The 25,575-nt window shown below is 49.8% G+C and overlaps 1 protein-coding gene across 2 annotated transcripts in view; it reads left to right on the forward strand.

Annotated features, from left to right (window-relative positions):
• LOC147103621 (rabphilin-3A-like) overlaps positions 1-25,575 on the forward strand; it is a 160,814-nt gene that overhangs the window by 38,662 nt on the left and 96,577 nt on the right. The window contains exons 3-5 of one of the 2 annotated variants that reach the window (XM_085961366.1): positions 20,061-20,204; positions 20,896-21,025; positions 25,077-25,160. In XM_085961366.1, coding sequence (XP_085817492.1) covers positions 20,061-20,204; positions 20,896-21,025; positions 25,077-25,160 — 358 coding nt within the window. Of the gene's footprint in view, positions 1-20,038; positions 20,205-20,895; positions 21,026-25,076; positions 25,161-25,575 lie in introns of those variants that run through there. The other variant, XM_085961364.1, reaches the window with a different exon arrangement.

Below are 25,575 nucleotides of genomic sequence, written 5' to 3' on the forward strand. Positions count from 1 at the left end.
CTCCTCAGGTGAGGAGGAGAGCAAAAACGAACATCTTGCAGAGGCCCATCAACCAGCGGCAGCAGTACGCGAGAACATTGCTGCCCGGGATGCAAGGAACGCACTCATCTTGGCCAGATTTGCTTAGCCTAGCCAATCAAGCACTTTTGCCTCGCAGCTTATCAGAGCATCGACAATGGCCAAGAACCAGCGGATTCCTAGCACTCTGACCACCATATTGACAATTGCAAGTAATCCTAAACCCTCAATGTGGAAGTCCCATTCGCGAAATGACACATGCCACAACTACAGCAGTAGCCATCAGATTTTTTATTTACAGTAATTATCTGATGGCTTTTTAACATAAAACATCAAATTTCACCCAAGTGACTACCCTTGTGACTATTTCTGCACTATCTTTCTCTTACACGTGCTCCTACGTGGTGCTTCCCCTGTGGCTTCAGCAGATGTGGAGGCCCCTTGCTCATTTTCTTGCTGCTCCTGTCTCGACACCTTTGGTGGTCGTCCTCTGGGGTTGCGAACCTGTGAGGGCTTGCCAACAGTCTGCTGCTCCTGCGGCTGTGCAGGGGTTGAGACGCCGATCTCAGTTGGATGCGGACTCTGGTGGGGCTCTGACTGGGGGCTCTGCAGTGGCATGGAAGTGTGAGTGCTTGGAGAGGAACACCCACTTCCTTGATGTCTGCCACCAACTTCCCTCTCGTGGGTCAGGTCCCCCTCAGCGCTTGCAAGTGGCTTGAGAGCACCTTGCTGCACATCAGGGGGGCCATGGGGACCCGTATCTGCACTGGCAGTCCTACTCAGAAAGACTTCCATGAAGGTCTGGTTTCTCTGTTCAATAGATGAACATCGCTCCTCCAGAGATGTCATTCTATTCAGAGCACTCACCATGTTTTCTGCACTCTGGCGACTTATCACCTCCATGGAGGTTGCCATCCTTTCCATGGTGATGCGTTCATGCGCCAATGACTCCACAAAGGCTCTGCTCAAGTTCGCAATAGACTGCTTTATTCGCTCCACACTCGCAGCGACCCTGGAGACACAACCTGCCAGGGACTCCCGCATCTGTTCCTGGAGTTCCAGCACCGCTGATCTTATGGATGGACCCAGAGGCAGAGGGGCGATATGCAGCTGAGCTGAGCTGGCAGAGTCCTGCACCCTCCGACTAGGACTCTCCACTGCTGTCCCTGTCTCCACAATCTGCTGATGCTCACTTGTGAGCTGTGATACACAAGGTGACAACACTACTCTATCTCGCGATGGTCCCCCCGATGTGTGAGTGTCTGCGCTGGTGCTGGGTGCGCTGAATTCTGCTGATGCTGCACCCTCAGGTTGCAGCTTCCTCTGAGGAGTCTGGATGCTCAGGCTCTTCCTCCTGGCTAGTGGGGACGGGTGCTTGTGATGGTCCTGTGGGGGAGTAAAGGAAAGAGTCAGAGATGTGAGGCCAAGGTTACATGCACATTGCATATTGCAGATGATCATAAGTCCATCTGTTAAAGCTTCAGAATCATTATCAGCGACTCTTGCAATGTCAATAAGAGAGATGGAAAACTATTCTGTCACCAGCTTTCTCTGATGCACCCGTCTGTCCGTCCCCCACTTGCGCATCATCCTCGAGTCCCACGATCTCCAGGACCGCCTCCTCCCAAGGGGTGAGGTGGGCTACTGAAGGTGGCCCTCCTCCTGTCCTCGCTCTTTCCCTCTTATTGTGAGCTCTCTTTTCCTGCAATGAGGGAGACAAATGGAGTTTGAGTGAGAATGAAGGAGTGAGTGTAGAGAATCCATTGCATAGATGCTTAGAAGGAGACAAAGATGGAGTGAGGTGGCAAGACCAAGGGTCCTCCCTGTGTGTTGTAAGTTGTAATTGCATCACAGTGATAGGGAGTGTGAGGGCTGCATAGTCGAATAGTTAGGTGAATGTGACCATAGAGAGAGAGGGAATGGGTAAAGGTGCAGGGATGTCAGTGTCAAGTGGGATGTGGAGGAAGAGATTACTAAAGCTGAGTGCTGGTGAGGAGAGGCAATGGGGATCAGATTGAGGGTGATGGGAAATTCATACTCACTTTTCCAGTGCGCTGAAGGTCATGAAACCTCTTCCTGCACTGAAGCCAGGATCTGCGGGTTATTGAGAAAGAGTTGACCTCCTCTGCCACCTGGATCCACACAGCCTTGGTTTGTTGGGGAGGCTTCTTCCTCCCTGAAGAAGGGAAGAGCACCTCTTTATTTGCTCTTGCCCTCTCTACTAAAGCTTGCAGGGCAACGTCATCAAAGCGGGGTGCAGACCTCGGTCTCTGGCTGGCCATTGTTCCTGCAGGTGCCTCTAACATGCAAGGGCAAAAGCTTGGCAGTCTGCAGAAGAAGCAAGGCTCGTTGCAGACCTTAAATGCAGCAGCAATGATGACATCATCGGAGGCGACTTTCAGACTGGAAAAACTCATTGGCCATGGGTTCCCACACGTTGGAACTCAATTGGCCAATTAAGTTAAAATGGCATTATTCTCCCACATCGATTTAGAATCGGATGGCTAACACGAAATGCGGATTACACAACCCTAGCCCGCCCCAGTATCAAAATCCAGCCCTATGCCTCTATTTATGAAGCCCAGTATCCTTTCTGCTTTTTTAACTGCGTTCTCACCTGCCCTGCAACCTTCAATGATTTCTGCACATATACCCCCAGGTCTCTCTGTTCATGCACCCCCTTTAGGATTGTACCCTTTCGTTTATATTGACTCTCCTCGTTCTTCCTACCAAAATATATCACTTCGCATTTTTCTGTGTTATATTTCATCTGCCATATGTCCGCCCATTCCACCAGCTTGTCTATGTCCTCTTAAAGTCTATCACTATCCTCCTCACTGTTCACTATACTTCCAAGCTTTGTGTCATCTGCAAATTTTGAAGTTGTACACCCAAGTCTAAGTCATTAATATTTATCAAGAAAAGCAGTGGTCCTAGTGCCGCCCCCTGGGGAATACCACTGTGTACCTTGCTCCAGTCCGAAAAACAACTATTCACCACTACTCTCTGTTTTCTGTCCCTTAGCCAATTTCGTATCCATGCTGCCACTGTCCTTTTTATTCCATGGGCTTGAACTTTGCTGGCAAGCCTATTATGTGGCACTTTATCAAATGCCTTTTGGAAGTCCATGTACACCACATCAACCGCATTGCCCTCATCAACCCTCTTTGTTATCTCATAAAAAACTCAAATCAAGTTAGTTAAACATGATTTATCCTTAATTGCTTTCCTTAATTAATCCTTACTTGTCCAAGTGACTGTTAATTTTGTTCCTGATTATCATTTCTAAAAGTTTCCCCACTACCGAGGTTAAACTGATTGGCTTGTAGTTGCTGGGTTTATCCTTACACCCTTTTTTGAACAAGGGTGTAACTTTTGCACTTCTCCAGTCCTCAGGCACCACCCCCGTATCCAAGGAGGATCGGAAGATTATGGCTAGTAGCTCCGCAATTTCCACCTCTACTTCCCTCAGCATCCTAGGATGCATCCCTTCCGGTCCCGGTGACTTATCTACTTTAAGTACAGACAGCCTTTCTAGTGCCTCCTCTTTATCAATTTTTATTCCATCCAGTATCTCCACTAACTCCTCTTTCACTATGACTTTGGCAGCATCTTCTTCCTTTGTAAAGACAGATGCAAAGTATTCATTTAGTGCCTCAGCCGTGCTCTCTGCTTCCATGTGTAGGTCTCCATTTTGGTCCCTAATAGGCCCCACCCGTCCATTTACTACCCGTTTACTATTTATATGCCTATAGAAGACTTTTGGATTTCCTTTTATGTTAGCTGCCAATCTATTCTCATACTCTCTCTTTGTCCCTCTTGTTTCCTTTTTCACTTCCCCTCTGAATTTTCTATATTCAGCCTAATTCTCACTTGTATTCTCAACCTGACATCTGTCATACTTTTTTCTGCTTCATCTTACTCTCTATCTCTCTCATCATCCAGGGAGCTCTGGCTTTGGTTGCCCTACCTTTCCCCCTCGTGGGAATGTACCTCGACTATACCCGAACTATCTCCTCTTTAAAGGCAGCCCATTGTTTGATTACAGTTTTGCCTACCAATCTTTGATTCCAATTTACCCGAGCCAGATCCATTCTCAACCCACTGAAATTGGCCTTCCTCCAATTAAGTATTTTTATTCTAGATTGCTCCCTGCTATTTCCATAGCTAATCTAAACCTTATGATACTGTGATCACTGTTCCCTAAATGTTCCCCAATGACACTTGCTCTACTTGACTCACCTCATTCCCCAGAACCCGATCCAGCAATGCCTCCTTTCTCGTTGGACCGGAAACGTACTGATCAAGAAAGTTCTCCTGAACACACCAGAAATTCTTTCCTCTCTCTTCCTGTCTTTCCTCATCTAACTCTATCAGCATAACCCTGTATTCCCTTCTCCCTCATATGCTTATCTAGCCTCCCCTTAAATGCATCTATATTACTTGCCTCAACTACTCCCTGTGGTAACGAGTTCCACATTCTCACCACCCTCTGGGTAATGAAGATTCTTCTGAATTCCCTATTGGATTTCTTGGTGACTATCTTATATTGATGGCCTCTAGTTATGCTCTTCCCCACAAGTGGAAACATTCTCTCTGTATCTACTCTATTAAAACCTTTCATAATTTTAAAGACCTCTATTAGGTCACCCCTCAGCCTTCTCTTTTCAAGAGAAAGGAGATGCAGCCTGTTCATCCTTTCCTGATGTGTATACCCTCGCATTTCTGGTATCATCCATGTAAATGTTCTCTGCACCCTCTCCAGTGCCTCTATATCCTTTTTTATAATATGGGGGGAGAGAGAGCGGGAGTCGGGGAGAGAGAGCGGGAGTGAGCAGGAGTCGGGGAGTGGAGGCCTGGAGTAATACACAGGTTATCAAGGCTTCACAAGATGACGGCCAGTGACCCCACCCAGGCAGTCACTGACCGGGTCTGTGACCGGGGCAAATGCGGGGCCTGTGAGCTCTTGTTCGGGGCTTCAGGCCTACACCGGGTGTTTGAGACCCAGGAGCAAGGTCGAGGATCAGGAGCGAGGACGAGGCATAGGGGCGAGATCGGGACGCAGGAGAGAGGACGAGGCCCAGGGGCGAGGACAGGGCCCAGGAGCAGGAATGGGAGGAGGAGCAAGGATGAGGTCGAGGCCCAAGAGTGGCACAGCGTGGACCAGCAGCGGGGTCGGGAGGACCACACTGCAGCCTATGAAACCCAGGCAGAGAGGACATGCAGGAAGGAGGGAGGAGGACAGTAGGAGTATGTTTGTGTGAGTGTGTTAGGCCGATGTAGCAAAGCCTGGTCTCCAATCGTCTTGGATCCCCTTGTTATTGGACCAAGACCTTGCTCTGTCAAGCCCGTGTGGTAGCTGGTGTGCAACGTTAAAAGAATTCACGTACAGGCATCTTCCATGCGTTAAAACGAAGTTCGGAACCTGGAACTTCAGGACCCTCATGGACAACCCATGAGGAACGCCGTACTGCTATCGAAATACTGCTATCGTTGCCCGGGAGCTCAGAGGTTTCGACATAGACATCGCCGCCCTAAGTGAGACCCGGTGGGCAGGGGAAGGCCAGCTCAAGGAGCAAGATGGTAGTTATACCTTCTTCTGGAAAGGCAAACCTGAAGAAGAACGCCGCCTCCATGGGGTAGGCTTTGCCATAAAAAATAAGCTACTTGAACGTCTCGGAGACTCCCCTTGCGGAATAAACGAACGCCTCATGACTCTACGGCTCACCCTAGCCCGGAACCAGTGCGCTACGGTCATTAGTGCATCCCCCCAACACTGGAAGCCACAGATGAGACCAAAGAGGAATTCTACCCCAGCCTCGAACAATCCCTGTCCCGAGTCCCAATGGCGACAAGCTGATCCTCCTTGGCGACTTTAACGCCAGAGTTGGAAAGGACACAGACCTCTGGGGAGGCGTGATCAGCAGAGAGGGGGTAAGGAAAGCCAACTCCAACGGTACCCTCCTCCTGACGAAATGCTTAGAACATGGCCTTGTTATAACCAACACCTTGTTCTGCCAGAGAGACAAGTACAAGGCTTCATGGCAACACCCTCGTTCCAAGCACTGGCATCTGCTGGACTACGTCATCGTCCGAGCGAGGGACCGCAAGGATGTCCGCATCACCCGCACCATGACAGGAGCTGACGACTGCTGGACAGACCACCGCCTAATCCGCTCTGTCATCTCCATCAATGTAGCTCCAAAACAGCGGCGGCAACAGAAACAATGCCGCAGGAAAATCAACGCTGGAGCACTCAAAGACCCTGCTAAGAAAGCCCTATTCAGCCTGCGCCTCACAACCAACCTGACGACTCCCAGTGATGCAGAGACACAGAGTGCCCACAGCGCCTGGTCTGCACTCAAGGCCTCCATAATCAGCACCTGTGAAGAGACGCTCGGTCACTCGACCAGGAAACACCAAGACTGGCTTGACGAGAACAACCAGGAGATCCAGGAGCTAATAAGCCGCAAGTGCAAGGCATTCCTGATCTGGAAACAGCAACACAACTCGAGAGCAAGAAAGCAGCTCTACAGACGCCTGAAGGCCAAGGTCCAACAAAAATCTCGCAACCTAGAGAACAGATGGTCGGTGGAAAAAGCGCAGGAGATCCAGCAGCTAGCCGACAACCGCGGCATGCGTGGATTCTTTAGCGCAGTCAAGACCGCCTGCGGCCCAAGCACCCAAGGTCCTACCCCACTGTGGGCCAAGAACGGAGAGGTACTCATCAAGGACAGAGAGGCAGTCAGTGCCCGCTGGAAGGAGCACTTCGAAGATCTCCTTAACCGAGACTCTGTCTTCGACGTGAATGTCCTCAACTCCATCTCGCAGCATGCTACCCGCCACCACCTCAGCACAACCCCAGCCCAGCATGAGGTTGAAAAGGCCATCCGACAACTGAAGAACAACAAGGCCTCAGGAGCAGATGGAATCCCTGCCGAGGCGCTAAAGCATAGTGGAGAAGCACTATTGGCGTGAATACATGAACTCATTTCTCTTATTGGAAGGAGGAGAGCATGCCAGGGGATCTCCGAGACGCCGTAATCGTGACCTTCTTCAAGAAAGGTGACAAGTCTGATTGCGGTATTGATGTGCCAAATAACTGCCTGAATCCATGAGGTTAAAGCTTAAAACTAAAGGCTTTTATTAAGTAAGAACATGGCATCAAGTTAACACAGGGCAGCCATCATTCATCACCGACCCAGCCCTTGGTAGAACATTCCAGAAGAGGGGCGGGGCTAGGGAGGAGCATTAGTGGTTACACCGGTGGAACATTCCAGACATTAGCAAGTACAACAACAACAACAACAACAATACAAATGCCAGAAGACAGAGTTATTTCATCACAGGTAATTACAGAGGAGTTTCCCCACTGTCTGCCACAGGGAAAGTCATCACAAGAATCCTCCTCAATCACCTTCTCCCAGTGGCTAAAGAGCTCCTCCCAGAGTCGCAATGTGGATTCCGCTCACTAAGAGGCACAATGGACATGATCTTCACCGCGCGTCAATTACAAGAGAAATGCAGGGAACAGCACCAACCGCTGTACATGGCCTTCTTTGACCTCACAAAGGCCTTCGACACTGTCAACCGTGAGAGATTATGGAGTGTCCTCCTCAAATTCGCCTGCCCTCCAAAGTTTGTCACCATCCTCCGCCTGCTTCACGATGACATGCAAGTCGTGATCCTGACCAACGGATCCACCACAGACCCAATTCACGTATGGACCGGTATCAAGCAAGGCTGTGTCATTGCACTAACGCTCTTCTCGATCTTCCTGGCTGCAATGCTCCATCTCACCCTCAGTAAGCTCCCCGCTGGAGTGGAGCTAATCTACAGAGCAAACGGGAAACTGTTCAACCTCCATTGCCTCCAGTCCAGATCCAAGATCGTCCCAACCTCTGTCATCGAATTTGTGAGAGTTGTCTAAAATATGGAAACAAAAATATCCAAAGTAAGAAGGGCAGAAAAGACCCAAAAACATAATGGCTCTGAATTTACGGTTGGAGGCATACCAGAAGAATACACCTCCGAACTGGAAAAAAACCCAGAACTTACGTGGTGTCTCCGGAGCTTCGGGTCCTGGGCCTGCAGGCATACGCCTGCATAAAGGCCCACACATCCCGGGGCGCATGCCGTTTGCAAGCGTCCCTGAGATTACGTGGGCCAGGCCAACCAATCAAAAAGGGGGATTCCTATGATGCTTATGGGGATTCCATTTGGGAATCTCCATAGGGATATTAGAAATCCCCAAATAAATAAGAATTCACACCACTTAAATAAAAATAAATGATAACATGTTCAAAATTAATTAAAAGATCCTTTAATTAAGCATTTAAAATAAAAATTTAATTTTTTGAAAAATAAATTTAAACATTTTAAAATGGGCCAAAACTTACCTAAACTAATTTTAAATGTATGTGTATGTTTAAATCATTTTTTTAAATTTCATTTTAACATTTATTTTAACCCTTATGCTGGTAAAAGAAGGCCTTATGCCTGCTTTTACCAGGCGTAAGGGTTTGGTGGGCATTTGCTGGGCAGTAGTTGGGCAAATAGCCCCACTCTGCGCCAGCGAAAGTGATTGTGTAGCAAATACGGTGGATCTGACCAAGCGAAACTTGACAGATCACAAGTTCCCGGTTTTCGCACATGCACAGCGCATGCTGAGACCCGGAACCTGCAGGGCCATTCTGAGGGCTTCCGACATCGCATGCTATGTACGCTGTCGGAAACAACTTAATTTCAGGCCTATCGGAAAATCAGTGAGAAGGGATTCGGATTCAGTACATTTAAAATCAATAGTAATGGAATTGATTGGATAGAACTGTTAAGCCATCACATTTGTGAGGCAGGGAATGAAAATCCTGGGGGGGGAAAATTCGGTTGCTTTGCACCTCCCGTTAGCGCCGCAACATCCCCTCGCAGTGCCCCAAGAGGGAGGCGGGGTGCTTCCAGTTGCGCCCCGCTTCCCTCTTGGTGCGCTACCACTCCATTTCGGCTGCAATGGAGCTAATGTTTTTCGAGGCGTGAAAAGTGGGCGATGTTAGCGTCCCAAAGGGGGCGCAACTAAATTTTCCCCTCCTGATACATTAGAACTCACTACAGTTCTTACAAATTCGAGTCTGCTGCAGATATTTTTACAGGTTCAGTTGCATCAATCACTCCCGTGAGCAGTCTGGGCATCTTACTTTAATGTGAGGTGACTCGCACTGCCCTATATCTACTTCTACAATAGCGTAACCTGTGGATGTAACAATGGTACCCCCTTGTGACCTGAACTAGATATTCACATCTTTCACATAAGCACTCACTGTAATCGTTCCAAAGGTTGACTGAGAAAATAAACGCAGGGTAAGATGAAGCCTGACTACGAATCAATAAGTTGCTTTATTTCAGTGTAAGGTGACCATCCAGAACAGCAGTTATGATTGGACTCACTTAATGCAATGAGAACAACTTATCTTTGCATAATAATATAAAATAAAGAATGTGACACATTTCCCCACATAAATGGCTCTCCTTACTTGACTTAAACAAGATGGCTTCTAACTGTACTCCAGCATTTCTAACCTTAAGTCTCAAAAAAACCCTGTAGTATTTTACTAAAAACCTGACTGACATCGGTCTTTGTTGGACCTCTCTCCCTGTTTCTCTGCCTCTGATTTTAACTGTTTCCTGAAATGCCCTACCCCCTCACAAACCCTTTCACAGCCAGAAAGGGATCAAAGACTTACCAACATAATGGATGAGTTTTTTTTGAAAGCTGAGACAGGCTAATGAATTGCTGACTATTTACAGTCAAATGGGAAAACTTCAAAGTTAGCTGATTACCATCATAACTAGTTATTGTCTCATAGCCTTTATATAACATGTGTGAATAGATTATGCTTTAAAATACATTTAAAGATAACTTTGTTTTTCAAAACCTTATTATGGAAAAATGGTCAAAAGATCCAAAATGTGAAAAAAGTGAATGTGAAGGGTTGGGTCAACTAGAATTCTGTCTGGGTTGTGAGTGCGTTGTGGGTGTTGGGAGGAGCTGGTCTGCTGAGATCAGGTTAGTGTTTAAGGTTACTTACACAAAGGAACCAGAACACCTGCACTTGGGTGCATTTTGTAACCCCATTTTGCAGTTTTACTCACCAAACACACTTGACTGCATTGGTGGCACTGCAGAGGGTACAAAAAAGATTTACAAGGATACCAGAAATGCGAGGTTATACCCATCATGAAAGGGCGAACAGGCTACGTCCCTTTACTCTTGAAAAGAGAAGGCTGAGGGGTGACCTAATAGAGGTCTTTAACATTATGAAAGGTTTTGATAGCGTGGATAGAGAGAGAATGTTTCCACTTGTGAGGAAGAGCGAAACTAGAGGCCATCAATATAAGATAGCCATCAAGAAATCAAATAGGGAATTCAGAAGAAACTTCTTTGCCCAGAGAGTGGTGAGAATGTGGAACTCGCTACCACAGGGAGTGGTTGAAGTGAATAGTATAGATGCATTTAAGGGGAGGCTAGACAAGCATATGAGGGAGAAGAGAATAGAGATTTATGCTGATAGAGTTAGATGAGGAAAGAAGGGAGGAGGCTCGTGTGGAGCATAAATACCGGCCTGGACTGGTTGGGCTGAATGACCTGTTTCTGTGCCGTATATCCTGTGTAATTCTATGAAGGCAGAGTTATTATTTAATGTGCTTCTATGCCATGTTGTGTGATGCTACTGTTACTGATAGTTAAATAAATAATGTGATGACTTCCAGAATACAACATTCCCACAATGCCACTTTTAGTTCCACCCAATCCAATACACTCCCCACCCCTCACACTCCCCACCCCTCACATGCTCACCCTCAGACCCCTCACACTCCCCACCCCTCACACACTCTCCCTCAGACCCCTCACACTCGCCACCCCTCACACTCCCCACCCCTCACACACACTCCCTCAAACCCCTCACACTCGCCACCCCTCACACACTCTCCCTCAGACCCCTCGCACTCCCCACCCCTCACACACTCTCCCTCAGACCCCACACTCTTCCCCAGACCCCTCACACTCGCCACCCCCCACACACTCTCCCTCAGACCCCTCACACTCGCCACCCCTCACACACTCTCCCTCAGACCCCACACTCTCCCCCAGACCCCTCACACTCGCCACCCCTCACACACTCTCCCTCAGACCCCTCACACTCGCCACCCCTCACACACTCTCCCTCAAACCCCTCACTCTCCCTCAGACCCCTCACACTCCCCACCCCTCACACTCCCCACCCCTCACACACTCTCCCCCAGACCCCTCACACTCGTCACCCCTCACACACTCTCCCTCAGACCCCTCACACTCGCCACCCCTCACACACTCTCCCTCAGACCCCTCACACTCGCCACCCCTCACACATTCTCCCTCAGACCCCTCACTCTCCCTCAGACCCCTCACACTCCCCACCCCTCACACTCCCCACCCCTCACACACTCTCCCTCAGACCCCTCACACTCCCCACCCCTCGCACACTCTCGCTCAGACCCCTCACACTCCCCAGCCCTCACACTCCCCACCCGTCACACACTCTCCCTCAGACCCCTCACACTCGCCACCCCTCACACACTCTCCCTCAGACCCCTCACACTCGCCACCCCTCACACACTCTCCCTCAGACCCCTCACTCTCCCTCAGACCCCTCACACTCCCCACCCCTCACACTCCCCACCCCTCACACACTCTCCCTCAGACCCCTCACACTCCCCACCCCTCACACACTCTCGCTCAGACCCCTCACACTCCCCAGCCCTCACACTCCCCACCCGTCACACACTCTCCCTCAGACCCCTCACACTCCCCAGCCCTCACACACTCTCCCTCTGACCCCTTGCACTCCCCACCCCTCACGCACTCTCCCTCAGACCCCTCGCACTCCCCACCCCTCACACACTCTCATTCAGACCCTTCACTCTCCCTCAGACCCCTCACTCTCCCTCAGACCCCTCACTCTCCCTCAGACCCCTCACTCTCCCTCCGACCCCTCACACTCCCCATCCCTCACATACTCTCCCTCAGACCCCACACACACTCCCACTCCTTGCACACTCTCCCTCAGACCCCTCACGCTCCCCACCCCTCACGCTCCCCACCCCTCACACACTTCCCACCCCTCAGACCCCGCACATTGTTGAGTACCACATATTCACCCCTCAGACTCGACATTGGCCCCTTTAACCCGACTCGCTGCTCACACATTCCCTCTCTAACGCAACACAATGCCCAGTGCGCTCTCTCTCCCCTCAGATCACAACACCCTGCTAGAGACACTCCTTGGCTTGAATCTTGAGTTAGCTGCACTGAGCCAAGCCAGTGCTGGCTGTAATGGTCTCTGGTGCTCCTGGGTGTTTCGGGAAGAATCAGCCAGGGTTCTCGTTTCAGTGAGAGTGTTTGAGACCACACCTGGAGTACTGTGTGCAGTTTTGGCCTCCTTATCTAAGAAAGATTATACTTGCCATAGAGGGAGTGCAGCGAAGGGTCACCAGACTGATTCCTGGGATGGCAGGACTGTCGTATGAGGAGAGATTGGGTCGACTAGACCTGTATTCACTAGAGTTTAGAAGAATGAGAGGGGATCTCATTGAAACGTATAAAATTCTGACAGGGCTAGACAGACTGGATGCAGGGAGGATGTTTCCCCTGGCTGGGGGGGTCTAGAACGAGGGGTCACAGTCTCAGGATACAGGGTAGGACATTTAGGACTGAGATGAGGAGAAATGTCTTCACTCAGAGGGTGGTGAACCTGTGGAATTCTCTACCACAGAAGGCTGTGGAGGCCAAGTCACTGAATATATTTAAGAAGGAGGTAGATAGATAGATTTCTAGACACAAAAGGCATCAAGCGGTATGGGGAGAGAGCGGAAATATAGTATTGAGATAGAGGATCAGCCATGATCATATTGGAAAAATAGGAGCAGGCTCGAAGGGCCGAATGGCCTACTCCTGCTCCTATTTTTCTATATTTCTAATTGCTATCCACTGACACCTTGCCGTAAAGTATGTGAACATGGACATCAGGTGAGGACCAGCTCAGGGTTGGTTTTGATGGCCCCCCATCTCCACACTCAAGTAGCCTGTCAGAACGGCAATGGGTGAAATACAAGAGGATGGCTGGGTCTGCGATACTGTACCCTCGCATTAGCCAGCAGGTTCAGGAGGGAAGAAAAGAACATTTAGGGTGGCGGGGGGGGGGAGGAGGGGGGAGTGGTGGGAAGGGAATGATCAGAGAGAAAGCAAGAAGGAGGTGGACAGTGTTCAGGGTGTCCCTCCTTGGCTACACTGGAGCTCAGTCACTTAACTTCTCATCACTGTCTTGCATGAAATAATGTTTTGATTCATGCAGCCTTGCAATTTTCTTCTAATTTTTTTTATTTTGCAGTGTTGAAATGTAATTATTTATGGTCAGTGGTTGGGAGGAGGACACGCTGTATTTCTTCGCTCCACCCACTAGTGTCAGTAAGGCTGTAATAAGTGAGGAACGTGGTCCAGGAACATGGAGAAAATGCCATAAATTCCCAGCAGACAGAGAGATCTGTTTATTTTTTAATGTGAGAGCTGACTGCACAGAGCCAGAGCTACGGCAGCAGAATACTGATAGGACCCTTCACAGTCCTGGAACCAGAAAAGAGAAACCCAAATCGCTGCATCTCGGCGCTGCGTATGATTAGATCAGCATTTCACTCTATTGGCAAAGTAATGGACTGTTTCTGTGGGACACATTCCTGATTGGGCAGTTTTTTAATATTTTCGCATTGCCGTCTGATGCATAGGAACGTTTAATGAAAAACAAAGCAGCATTAGTCTGTTTTCTTTCTGTTTGGTTGCCTTTATCCGAGGAACACCACTATCACTCTTTCCTCTCTGTCGGTCTCTTTTTTCTTTCTCTCTCGCGCTCTCTCTCTCTCTCTCTCTCTGGTTCTCTCACTCTGTCTCTCTCTCTCTGTCTCTCCGTCACTCTGGTTCTCTCACTGTCTCTCTGGTTCTTTCTCACTGTCTCTCTCTCTCTCTCTAAGTCTTTTTCTCTATCACACTCTCTCTGATTCTCTCGCTCTGTATCTCTCTCTGTATGGTTCCCTTACTCTCTCTCTCTGTCATTCTCTCGCTCTGTATCTCTCTGTATGGTTCCCTTACTCTCTCTCTCTGTCGTTCTCTCGCTCTGTATCTCTCTCTGTACAGTTCTCTTACTCTGCATCTCTCCCAATAGATATGACAGGGCCGATAATGTGGTGCCATGCATTATCGGCTCTGAAAGCCACAGGTCTGCATGTGCTCAAGGCGCTCATTGCCCCAAACTGTGGCCAGCCAGCATGTAGTCTGCTGGGAGTCTGTGCACAAGGCTCATTAAGGACCCATGGAATATTAATTAGGAGACCTCCCCCCCCCCCCCCTCCCCCTGTAATGTGACAGGAGTGGCCGAGCAGGGGCTGCAATCACTCAACACCATTAATGGGCACTGAAGAGATGTTTGTTTCTTGTGTGAGGACCACCCATTCTATCTACTGTGTCAGTGCAGGGCCTCGAAAGGTTGATGTCTTTCCTTCCCCATGCCCTCGCCCCCCCCAAGAACCTTTCTCCTATTCGTTCATGGGATGTGGGCGTTGCTGGCAAGGCCAGCATTTATTACCCATCTCTAATTACCCTCGAGAAGGTGGTGGTGAGCTACCTTCTTGAACCGTTGCATTCTGTGTGATGAAGGTTTTAGTATACTTCTTTGTAGCAGTTTTGGCAAAACTGAGTGGCTTACTAGGCCATTTCAGAGGGCAGTTAAGAGTCAACCGCATTACACCAATGGCTGTTTACATTTTCTGACATCCGAAATCCCAATCCCACAAACTCGACGCACACTCAGCACTTCACACCTGCCAGGAACAATGTTCCGTTTCCAGTCCCTTTAACTGTCTGTGCAGCCCATTCAAATTTTCGCGCATGCACGGTTTCTTCCATGCAAGAGCCGGTGAGCGGCCTGCGCGGGACCTCCAGACCGCTGCGTGGCTGCGCCGCTTAGTGGGAACATTGGCCAGGAGCATCTGAAAAATATTTGCATGAGCTGACCTCTCCTTGTGGTGCAAGGTCAGCTCATTTGGACACAGGCACGGCCATCGGCTGATGAGAGACAGTCCTGGTGCCGCACTATCGGCACAAGACTCTTCTGGGATGTGTGTGTGTGGTCTCTCTCTCTCTCTCTCTTTCATTGCCTGGGCTGCAGCCAGTGTATACAATCAGCAGCACATTTGCAACACGGATGATCATCTTACAGAAAACACTAGAAGGCATAGTTCAGCCTGAGATGTCATTTGCTGAATGAGGAATGATTTGTTAACTCCCCCAGGATCCTTTGAAAGAACAATCTTTCTGCCCCACCTCCCCCCCCCCCGCCCCCAACTTAAATCAGTTTTCATTCTCCGCAGTATTACTGCTCCATACTGTACTGCACAGATTCACAAAACTCAAGGAGGCAGGGTAGGCCCCTCCGGCCCATATCCCCAGGCTAGGCCCCTCCAGCCCATACCCACAGGCTAGGCCCCTCCGGCCCATACCCACAGGATAGGCCCCTCCGGCCCATACCCACAGGCTAGGCCCCTCCGGCCCATATCCACAGGCTAGGCCCCTCCGGTCCATACCCACAGGATAGGCCCCTCCAGCCCAAACCCCCAGGATAGGCCCCTCCGGCCCATACCCACAGGATAGGCCCCTCCGGCCCATACCCACAGGCTAGGCCCCTCCGGCCCATACCCACAGGATAGGCCCCTCCAGCCCATACCCACAGGATAGGCCCCTCCAGCCCAAACCCACAGGATAGGCCCCTCCAGCCCAAACCCCCAGGATAGGCCTCTCCGGCCCATACCCACAGGATAGGCCCCTCCGGCCCATACCCACAGGATAGGCCCCTCCGGCCCATACCCACAGGATAGGCCCCTCCGGCCCATACCCACAGGATAGGCCCCTCCGGCCCATACCCACAGGATAGGCCCCTCCGGCCCATACCCACAGGCTAGGCCCCTCCGGCCCATACCCACAGGATAGGCCCCTCCAGCCCATACCCACAGGATAGGCCCCTCCAGCCCAAACCCACAGGATAGGCCCCTCCAGCCCAAACCCCCAGGATAGGCCTCTCAGGCCCATACCCACAGGATAGGCCCCTCCGGCCCATACCCACAGGATAGGCCCCTCCGGCCCATACCCACAGGATAGGCCCCTCCGGCCCATACCCACAGGCTAGGCCCCTCCGGCCCATACCCACAGGATAGGCCCCTCAGGCCCAAACCCCCAGGATAGGCCCCTCCGGCCCATACCCACAGGATAGGCCCCTCAGGCCCAAACCCCCAGGATAGGCTCCTCCGGCCCATACCCACACGATAGGCCCCTCCGGCCCATATCCCCAGGCTAGGCCCCTCCGGCCCATACCCACAGGCTAGGCCCCTCCGGCCCATACCCACAGGGTAGGCCCCTCCGGCCCATACCCACAGGATAGGCCCCTCCGGCCCATACCCACAGGATAGGCCCCTCCGGCCCATACCCACAGGCTAGGCCCCTCCGGCCCATACCCACAGGATAGGCCCCTCCGGCCCATACCCACAGGATAGGCCCCTCCAGCCCATACCCACAGGATAGGCCCCTCCGGCCCATACCCACAGGATAGGCCCCTCCGGCCCATACCCACAGGATAGGCCCCTCCGGCCCATACCCACAGGATAGGCCCCTCCGGCCCATACCCACAGGATAGGCCCCTCCGGCCCATACCCACAGGCTAGGCCCCTCCGGCCCATACCCACAGGATAGGCCCCTCCAGCCCATACCCACAGGATAGGCCCCTCCAGCCCAAACCCACAGGATAGGCCCCTCCAGCCCAAACCCCCAGGATAGGCCTCTCCGGCCCATACCCACAGGATAGGCCCCTCCGGCCCATACCCACAGGATAGGCCCCTCCGGCCCATACCCACAGGATAGGCCCCTCCGGCCCATACCCACAGGCTAGGCCCCTCCGGCCCATACCCACAGGATAGGCCCCTCAGGCCCAAACCCCCAGGATAGGCCCCTCCGGCCCATACCCACAGGATAGGCCCCTCAGGCCCAAACCCCCAGGATAGGCCCCTCCGGCCCATACCCACACGATAGGCCCCTCCGGCCCATATCCCCAGGCTAGGCCCCTCCGGCCCATACCCACAGGCTAGGCCCCTCCGGCCCATACCCACAGGGTAGGCCCCTCCGGCCCATACCCACAGGATAGGCCCCTCCGGCCCATACCCACAGGCTAGGCCCCTCCGGCCCATACCCACAGGGTAGGCCCCTCCGGCCCATACCCACAGGATAGGCCCCTGTGGCCCATACCCACAGGAAGGCCCCTGTGGCCCAAACCCACAGGATAGGCCCCTCAGGCCCAAACCCACAGGATAGGCCCCTGTGGCCCATACCCACAGGATAGGCCCCTGTGGCCCATACCCACAGGCTAGGCCCCTGTGGCCCAAACCCACAGGATAGGCCCCTCAGGCCCAAACCCCCAGGATAGGCCCCTCCGGCCCATACCCACAGGATAGGCCTCTGTGGCCCATACCCATAGGATAGGCCCCTGTGGCCCATACCCATAGGATAGGCCCCTCCAGCCCATGCCCATAGGATAGGCCCCTCCGGCTCATATAGGATAGGCCCCTCCGGCCCATACCCTGAGGATAGGCCCCTCAGGCCCAAACCCCCAGGATAGGCCCCTCCAGCCCATTCCAATAGGATAAGCCCCTCCGGCCCATTCCTACTCTAATCGTTATGGAGCAAGCCCTACTAGAGAGTGTTCCTATGTGAAAACCTGGTGGATAGAACTAGGCTCGGCTGTGGACCCTCTCACTCACATGATCAAGCAGCCTGGCACAGACATGAGGAGCGGCCAGTTGGTGAGGTACTGGAGGACTCCTGCCACCCATGGAACAGTATCTCAGCAAAGAGTCAAGGAGGGGAAGTGGACAGGCCGGATAATGGATGGCGAAAGGAAGAGAAACAAGTGCCAAACATACCATGACCTGGGTCTGGAATCCTCCTGGATGATACTTTTCTCCTCTGTTGCATGTCACTTTACTTTTCTGATGTACAATGAGATGCAAGGTGTAATTATGCAAATTAAGTAGCTTACTAACTGCAAATGACTTTAACGAGTCTGACACTGGCAACAACTGAAGCAAAGCTGGCAACAAGCCAACCTGAGACATTATTCACAGTTTGGAGGCAGCAAGCTTCACAATGAAAGGATTCATCAAGAAGGCTGCACAAGTAATTTGCCTGCAGCAAAACAGTCATTGAAGAGCCAAGTTGAACCTGCCCAAAAATCCAATCAACCCTCACAAACCAAACAAAAGACACAGAAAGTAGCTGAATAACCAGCTCAGTTTAACGTGTCTTCCAAATGATGACACCATTGACAGGGCTACAGGGAAAGAGCAGGGGAGTGAGAGCAGGGGAGTGGGACTAATTGGAATGTTCTACCAAAGAGCCAGCACAGGCATGATGGGCCGAATGGCCTCCTTTTTGCCTCATTCTATGACCATCCAGCACTCCCTCAGTATTGTACTGGAGTATCAGCATAGTTTATAAGCTCAAATCCTTGACTGGGACTTGAAACGACAATCTTCCGACTTAACTGCCATTTGAGCCAACATGCCACTTGTGAGAGACATTCCTCTCATCGCCGCATACCCAACCTAGAGACCACCCTCTCACTAGAGCATAAAATGCAAAGTGAGCACCTCTTCACTACAGCAGATGACATCGAGGTCACCCTCTCACTGCAGCACACAGGGATGAGAAGAATGAGGATGAACCAAAGGAATTACAGACTGCTGCAAAAAAAGAGAGGGAATAGCAGTGATCTGTACCCAATGCTGTTATTTTTCAATAAAATATACTTGTGCTGTGTGGGTCTCCACCAACAGGTCCCAGACTGCCTGGTACCTCCCCAGTTTTTGGTGATGCTCCAACATCACGTGTTCTGATTGGAGGATGTCCTGTGCATGTTTCAGCCACATGGTTATTGTGGGAGGGGTTTCACTTCACCATGGAGACAAAGTGCACCTTGAGCTAGTAATGAGATGCTGGCCTGCTCTGAGCAGGGTGGGGAGTGGGAGGGGGAGGGTGGGGAGTGGGGGGGGGGGGGGCGGGGAGCAGGGAGCCCTTTCTCGCCAGTGGGCAGGCCTGGGAAGCACGGAGCTAGGTGCTCTGGGAGTGTGAGACTTGGCACGTTCCTAGTGGGCTGCTTTCCAGAAAAGGTGGAGAAAAGTACTGTTCTCACCACAGCCCCTCCAGTTGGCTTCCGGTACGGAGAGGGTGAAATTTATGTGCAGGGTGTGGTACGTGTAATGTGTGATTCTGTATTTGTCATCACATAGCAACCTACCCACTGACTATGAAAGGCATCAGCCCCAAGCAACTTGACTGCAAGTATGTAGGACCTCTTCCTCACTGAAGGGCACTTGGCATCCGAGGAACCATAGCCCAGAGGAGTCAGTGCCGGCAAGAATGAATGGGAGGAAAGGAAAGTGCTCCCACCAGATAGTATCCCTGATGTAATATAACTCACTACGCACTTGGTTTGAGCATAAAGCAAGGCTTTAATCAACTTGTTTCAGAACATGGAGGTCTAGTTGTACTTCACTAGTTCCTTGTCTTACAAAATGTCCCTGGCAAGCTGGGGCCGACGCCCGAGTATTTATACTCCTTGGACGGCGCCACCAGCTGGCCGTCCAGCATTATTTCTTGAGTAGTTTCTTGATGAATGATGAGATTTAGAACAATCCCTTTAATTGTGACCCTTGTACAGATGTGGAGCAAGAATTGATTGTCCTCCTGTATGTGTAGTTGGTGGAAGAAACATTCCCACTGCACAACTGGGAGTGTGTCAATTACCCCCTCCCCAGTCGCTGTGTGGTGGGTGCGATTGTCCAGCTTCCTTTGAAGCCCAGAAGTATTCAGTATGTTTTTGTGAATGTGTCTTTAAACGCTGTCTGAAAACCCGTGACAGACTCGGGGCCGGCTGGTCAGTCCACACAAACAAAACAGAGAAGCAGCGGAAAAATGAGGAGCTGACCGAGGAGGAGAAGGAAATCATCAACAGGGTGATCGCTCGAGCGGAGAAGATGGAGGAGATGGAGCAGGAACGAATTGGGTGAGTCCTGTACAGTGGGGCGGTGATTGGGTGGGGGGGGGGGTGGCAGTGTATCACTCGTACATCTGTTCACGATAGCGACCGACTCAAAAATAAATACTAGAAATAAGGGACTAAACACGATTGCTCTTTCAAAGAGCCGGCACAGGCACGATGGGCTGAATAGCCTCCTTCTGTGCTGTAAGTGTCTATAATTTTATGAAATACATAGCAGGTCTGGCAACATCTGAAAATACAATCGACAGTTAACATTTTGGATGGAGATCCCTCATCAGAATTCAAAATTAGCTCAGTAGAAAATATCTGACTGGGGAGGGGGGAAGCAACACTGATAATTCATCCTTATAAAATGGCTACTTGCAAGTTTTTCACAAATCAAGGGAAATATTTGGTTAAATCTTTTCGGTTTAATTAATGATTATTAGTTGTTACACTTTCTGGCTTTCTGTTGAAAAATTTCAGAATTATTCACGAGTTCAAAATTTGTCATCAAACATCAATTCCTATTTCAAGTAGCTGTAAAGGCACTGGAATGGTTCATTTATTTTACTTGTTTGTCCATTAGATTTAAACGGGGAAATTGTAACCTAATCCACCCGGTGGGGAACTGAACTGATCCGGTTGAAAGCGAGTTTTACGCACCACGCGACTTTACTCTCTTTTTTTGTGGGGGGGGGGGTTTTACGCTCAGGCGACTCGTGGACCGTTTGGACAACATGCGAAAGAACGTCCTGGGCGACGGTTTATCTCGCTGCATCCTGTGTGGGGAGCAGCTGGGGCTGCTGGGATCGCACTCCGTGGTGTGTGAAGACTGCAAAAAGGTAACTGATGCGCTGCGCGGAATCGGTGCAGCGAGCTCCGTGTCGACTGAATAAGTCATGGCAAAAATTAAAATGTAGCACAGTCTTTACAGGAGTGATGTCCTTTAAGGAATTCTGCCAAATGGAAGTGAAGCCTATGGGCGAGTACTTTCAGTTTAAAAAGACGCCTCCAATTTTATCGTTTATTTATTGTAAAAGTTAAAAAATTAAATCTTACTTCCTAATGGGCGCCCCCCCCCCCAATTTAGAGACATTATTTTTGTGTTTCAGACGTGAGACGTACTGTTTCTCCGCTCCCCCTCCCCCAACCCGTTTCCCACTGCTTCACTAAAATCTCCAATGCTTGTTGATTTTTGGCTTGGGAGAACAGTGCTGGGAGGAAGAGGGTATGAATTAGATGCGAGCCATGAAAGTCGTGGCCCCATCAGTTTAATATCAAAGTTTAAAGTATAATCACCCTGTCTCTGACCCATGCTCCCATTTAGCACTGTGCTGGGAGTGGAGCCTTTCAAAATTGGTCTCACAACATTCATTTTTATATTTTTTCTCTCTTTCATATATTCAGGTCTTCCCCAGGCTGGGCACAGTTCATTGGCCAAGAGGCCAGGCAGCATGGCTCCCTGTGGGAAATGGCCTGTCTCTGCTGGACACCTCCATTGCCTTGTATAGTGAATCATCACTGTGAGCTCATGTTCTGTCTGTTTATGTCCCATCGATGAACTGCAACATCTTAAAAGAATTCTGATTAACTTTAATACAAAAGCAAAATACTGCGGATGCTGGAAATCTGAAATAAAAACAGGAAATGCTGGAATTATTCAGCAGGTCAGGCAGCATCTGTGGAGAGAGAAAAAGCGTTAACGTTTCAGGTCGACCTGATTAACTCTAACATCCCTTTAGGATTACTCCTGTCCAATTTCTATTCACTTATTTAAAAAAATCTAAGTAGTGTGGATGACATCACGAAGGAAATTAGCCCGTTTTTGTGAGGCAACTGAAAGAACTAATGCACTTGAAGTGACAAGGCAGCAGAAACACCTTGAGGTTAATAACCATCATTAGTGATTTTTAATTCAGTTCCTCACACTGTCAAATTTGGAGACACTGCAAGTTGAAACAAAATTACTCTTCCCCTCGTACACAGAAGATACAACAGTCACGGCCTTCCTTTGAGCGATGTGCTTTGAGACATTTCAACATGATACGGCATTATAGAAACATAAGGATTTATTTGCTACCTAAGCCTTTTTAAAAAAAAAAGATTAATCACAATTCCAGTTCCTACTGTGGATAAGAACCAAAGCACAAAACTGTTCCTAGTTCTGACTCACTCAGAGGCCACAGAATGGTTGTTGCAGGAAATTGAACTGGGTGTGATGGGGTGGAGCTCTATTCAGCACCTAGCTTTGCTTTACTTGAGCTGGGAAATGCCTGCTGACACCGGATACCCATTCCATTCCTCGTCTTGATCAATACAAAAGTTCCCCCAAAAATACCGGGTTTTTTTGGAAAAAGAAATTTGTCTTAAAAGTCTTTATTTAAAGAGATTCCACGTTAATAATGTTCCCCTTTGAGTCTATTCTTGTGGCCGCCTGCCTGCCAACAAATAAAACTGCGAGACATTTCTAACTTATTTACAGGACATCAATTCTACTTATTATGTGGATAAGTGAAATGGCAATGCTTCATTGTAGCCTGTGGCACAGCAGGTAATTATGTGAAATGGGACTCTGATTTCGAAGGGACATTTCAGATGATTACCTTTTCCAACCCGACTTGTTCAGCTCTTTTACTCCCTGACAGACGATGAGCACAGATTTACTTATTTTTAAAGTAAAATGTTGCAGTCCCTCTTATCCCATTTGTTTCTCACTCGCCTGCTTGTCTTTATGAACATGGATTATAGTTGCAGAATAAGTCATTGCTATTTACAAATGATACAATCACATGTGGCAGACCTTCCTCAGAGCTGCTGCTACTCCCGCCCCACTGTGGTAATTTTGCCGGAAGCCTGTAGAATCATAGAGCACAGGAGGAGGCCATTTGGCCCATTGTGCCTGTGCCGGCTCTTTGAAAAAGCTACCCAATTACTGCCACTGCCCTGCTCTTTCCCCCCCAATAACTTGCAAATGTTACCCCATCCAATTCCCTTTTGAAAGTTACTATTGACTCTGCTTCCACCACCCTTTCAGGCAGTGCATTCCAGATCACAACAACTCGCTGTGTAAAAAAAAAAATTCTCCTAATTTCCGCTCTGGTTCTTTTGCCAGTCACCTTAAATCTGTTTCCTCTGGTTACTGACCTTCCTGCCAGTGGAAACAGTTTCTCCTTATTTATTCTATCATAATTTTAAACACCTCTATTAACTCTCCCCTTAACCTTCTCTGCTCTGAGAAGAACAATCCCAGCTTCTCCAGCGCGGAGGTAACTTCGATTACATGCATAAATGGGCTTTCCGCCACACTTTCAGTGAAGTTATCGGGAGTAGCTCCAAGGCTGCAGTCTTTGTGCTGATAGAAAGGTCTTAGTTCTCCCTCTAGTGTCTGGATGAATACACTGCACCCACAGTCCAAGTACAGTACTTGTTTTTTTTTGGCATACACTTTACTTTTAGAAAATGTTTTCTTTCAGCTAATTAGTGAGAATGGCAGTACCTTCACCCAGTCTGCAGACCTGCCTCTGTTGCTGCAGTATAAAACCTTCACGCAGGAAGCATAGCCAGTTGAGCTGTTCATTGAACTGCACTGCAGCATGAGTCTGTGCCTTCAGGAGGGGAAGGGATAAATTGGAAAGGGGTCTGAGGCCGTGAGGAACACAAGGCTACCTGACAGCTCTGTGTACCATTGCACAACTTGTAGTGCCTTGGAATGTTGGGATGCAATCCAAACCAAAGAGAATTCCTGATTCTGGCTTTTTGTGGGAGATAAGTTTTAGTTTATTTCCACTGGGTGCTATTTTTAGGAGATTGGATAATGTTTTTGTATTAAATGCCTAACTGTGCTATTTTAACACAGTCACTAAACAGGTTCACACCGCTGGTAAAATATCACAGTGATGTAACCCAATGTGTTACCAGTCTGCTAAAAACAGCACACTGAAGAAATTAAACCCCCAAGAGTTCAAATTGCTTCCCCATTGCACAGACTAGGAGGAAAAATCAGAACGGGAGTCTCCCTCCACTCTTCTTGTGAACCTCCCTCCTCTCCTGAAGGAGCTGCCCCTTGCTAGGGTATGGCTCATTGGCACTGGATTTGTTTCTGGCTGGGACAGAGATCACCTCTTTCAGAAGGTAGGTACTGCAGGGAATTAAGGGCCAGAGTGATCTCCTGGTCTAGTTTCGGTCACCTAGATGGGTCGGAGAGGAATTTCCCAGATTTTTTCCCCCCCAAATTGGCCTGGGTTTTTTAAATCATTTTTGCCTCTCCCAGGAGATCATGTGGTTTCGGGTGGGGTGGAGTGTACATTGTGATACACAAGGTTTCGCAATTGTGTGGGACAGGCTCGATGGACCAGAGGGTCTTTACCTGTCCGTCACTGTTCATACGTAACACTCTTCCCGTGTGTGTCTAGACAGGCTATTTAACTGGACAGCATTCCAGCTGAGCCCAATCCTGTTCTTAATTGACATCTGCACAGGCTCACTTCCCAGCAAGATGATGGGGGACGGGTGTCGCTGGATTGATCAGGAAAAGGAATCTGGTTGATTCTGTTTCATTTTCCTTTTTCCAGCCTATTACCGAGGCCGATTGTAGTGGCCCATTCTGCTGTGTCAGGTGAGATCAGTTAACAACACAAACTGGGGAACGGACCGGACCTGCTTTATATAGTTTAATACCACACCACATGGAGTAGGGGAGCACCCAGCCTCGCACCCCATCCCATCCCCCACAACCCTTGCCCCCATGTAAAGAGAGACCATCTTCATTCCCTCCTTGACCCAGCTGGGTTTGAAGCAGCCTTGATAATTTTTGCAGTCGGCAGCGAGCACAGGCAGAGGAGCTTTCGGTTGACTTTAACAACTGAGCCAACCCTTTATCTCTTTCACCTCCAGAATGTCTGCACGAAATGTGGGATTGAAACTCCCAATCGTCCTCAGACTGTGTGGCTGTGTAAGATCTGCAGCGAGCAACGAGAGGTAGGCACTTGTGTTCATCTATCTTGGTGGTTCCCCCTTATTCCCAGCAAAATATATAAACCGAGACCAGCAGGCTACTGTGCCCACAGACTGCATGGGATTGTGGAACAGGTGTAGGATAACACTGTAAAGGTGCAGTGCTACTTAATTAAAGTATGCTGCAGTGGAAAAGTGCTAAGCAAAGGCCGGGCACCGCCCCACTAGGGGAGAGAGGATAGAATTGGAGGGAGAGTGGCCTCCTTCTCTTGGCCTCCCTCACACACGATCTAGCTGCTGGTTTCAGAGTGGTATTGGCTGAAGCACCTGCCTCCTTATGGATGATGTTGGTGAGAGAAATGCTTCAAAGAGGCAAGATTTCCAGTCAACAAAGCAAATGGGTTAAATTGATAACTTGGGAGCATTGCAGACACAATTG

The sequence above is a fragment of the Somniosus microcephalus genome, chromosome 19 (assembly GCF_052327205.1).
Source record: "Somniosus microcephalus isolate GS21.2 chromosome 19, FLI_Smic_1.0, whole genome shotgun sequence".
In the NCBI taxonomy this organism is placed as follows: Eukaryota; Metazoa; Chordata; class Chondrichthyes; order Squaliformes; family Somniosidae; genus Somniosus; species Somniosus microcephalus.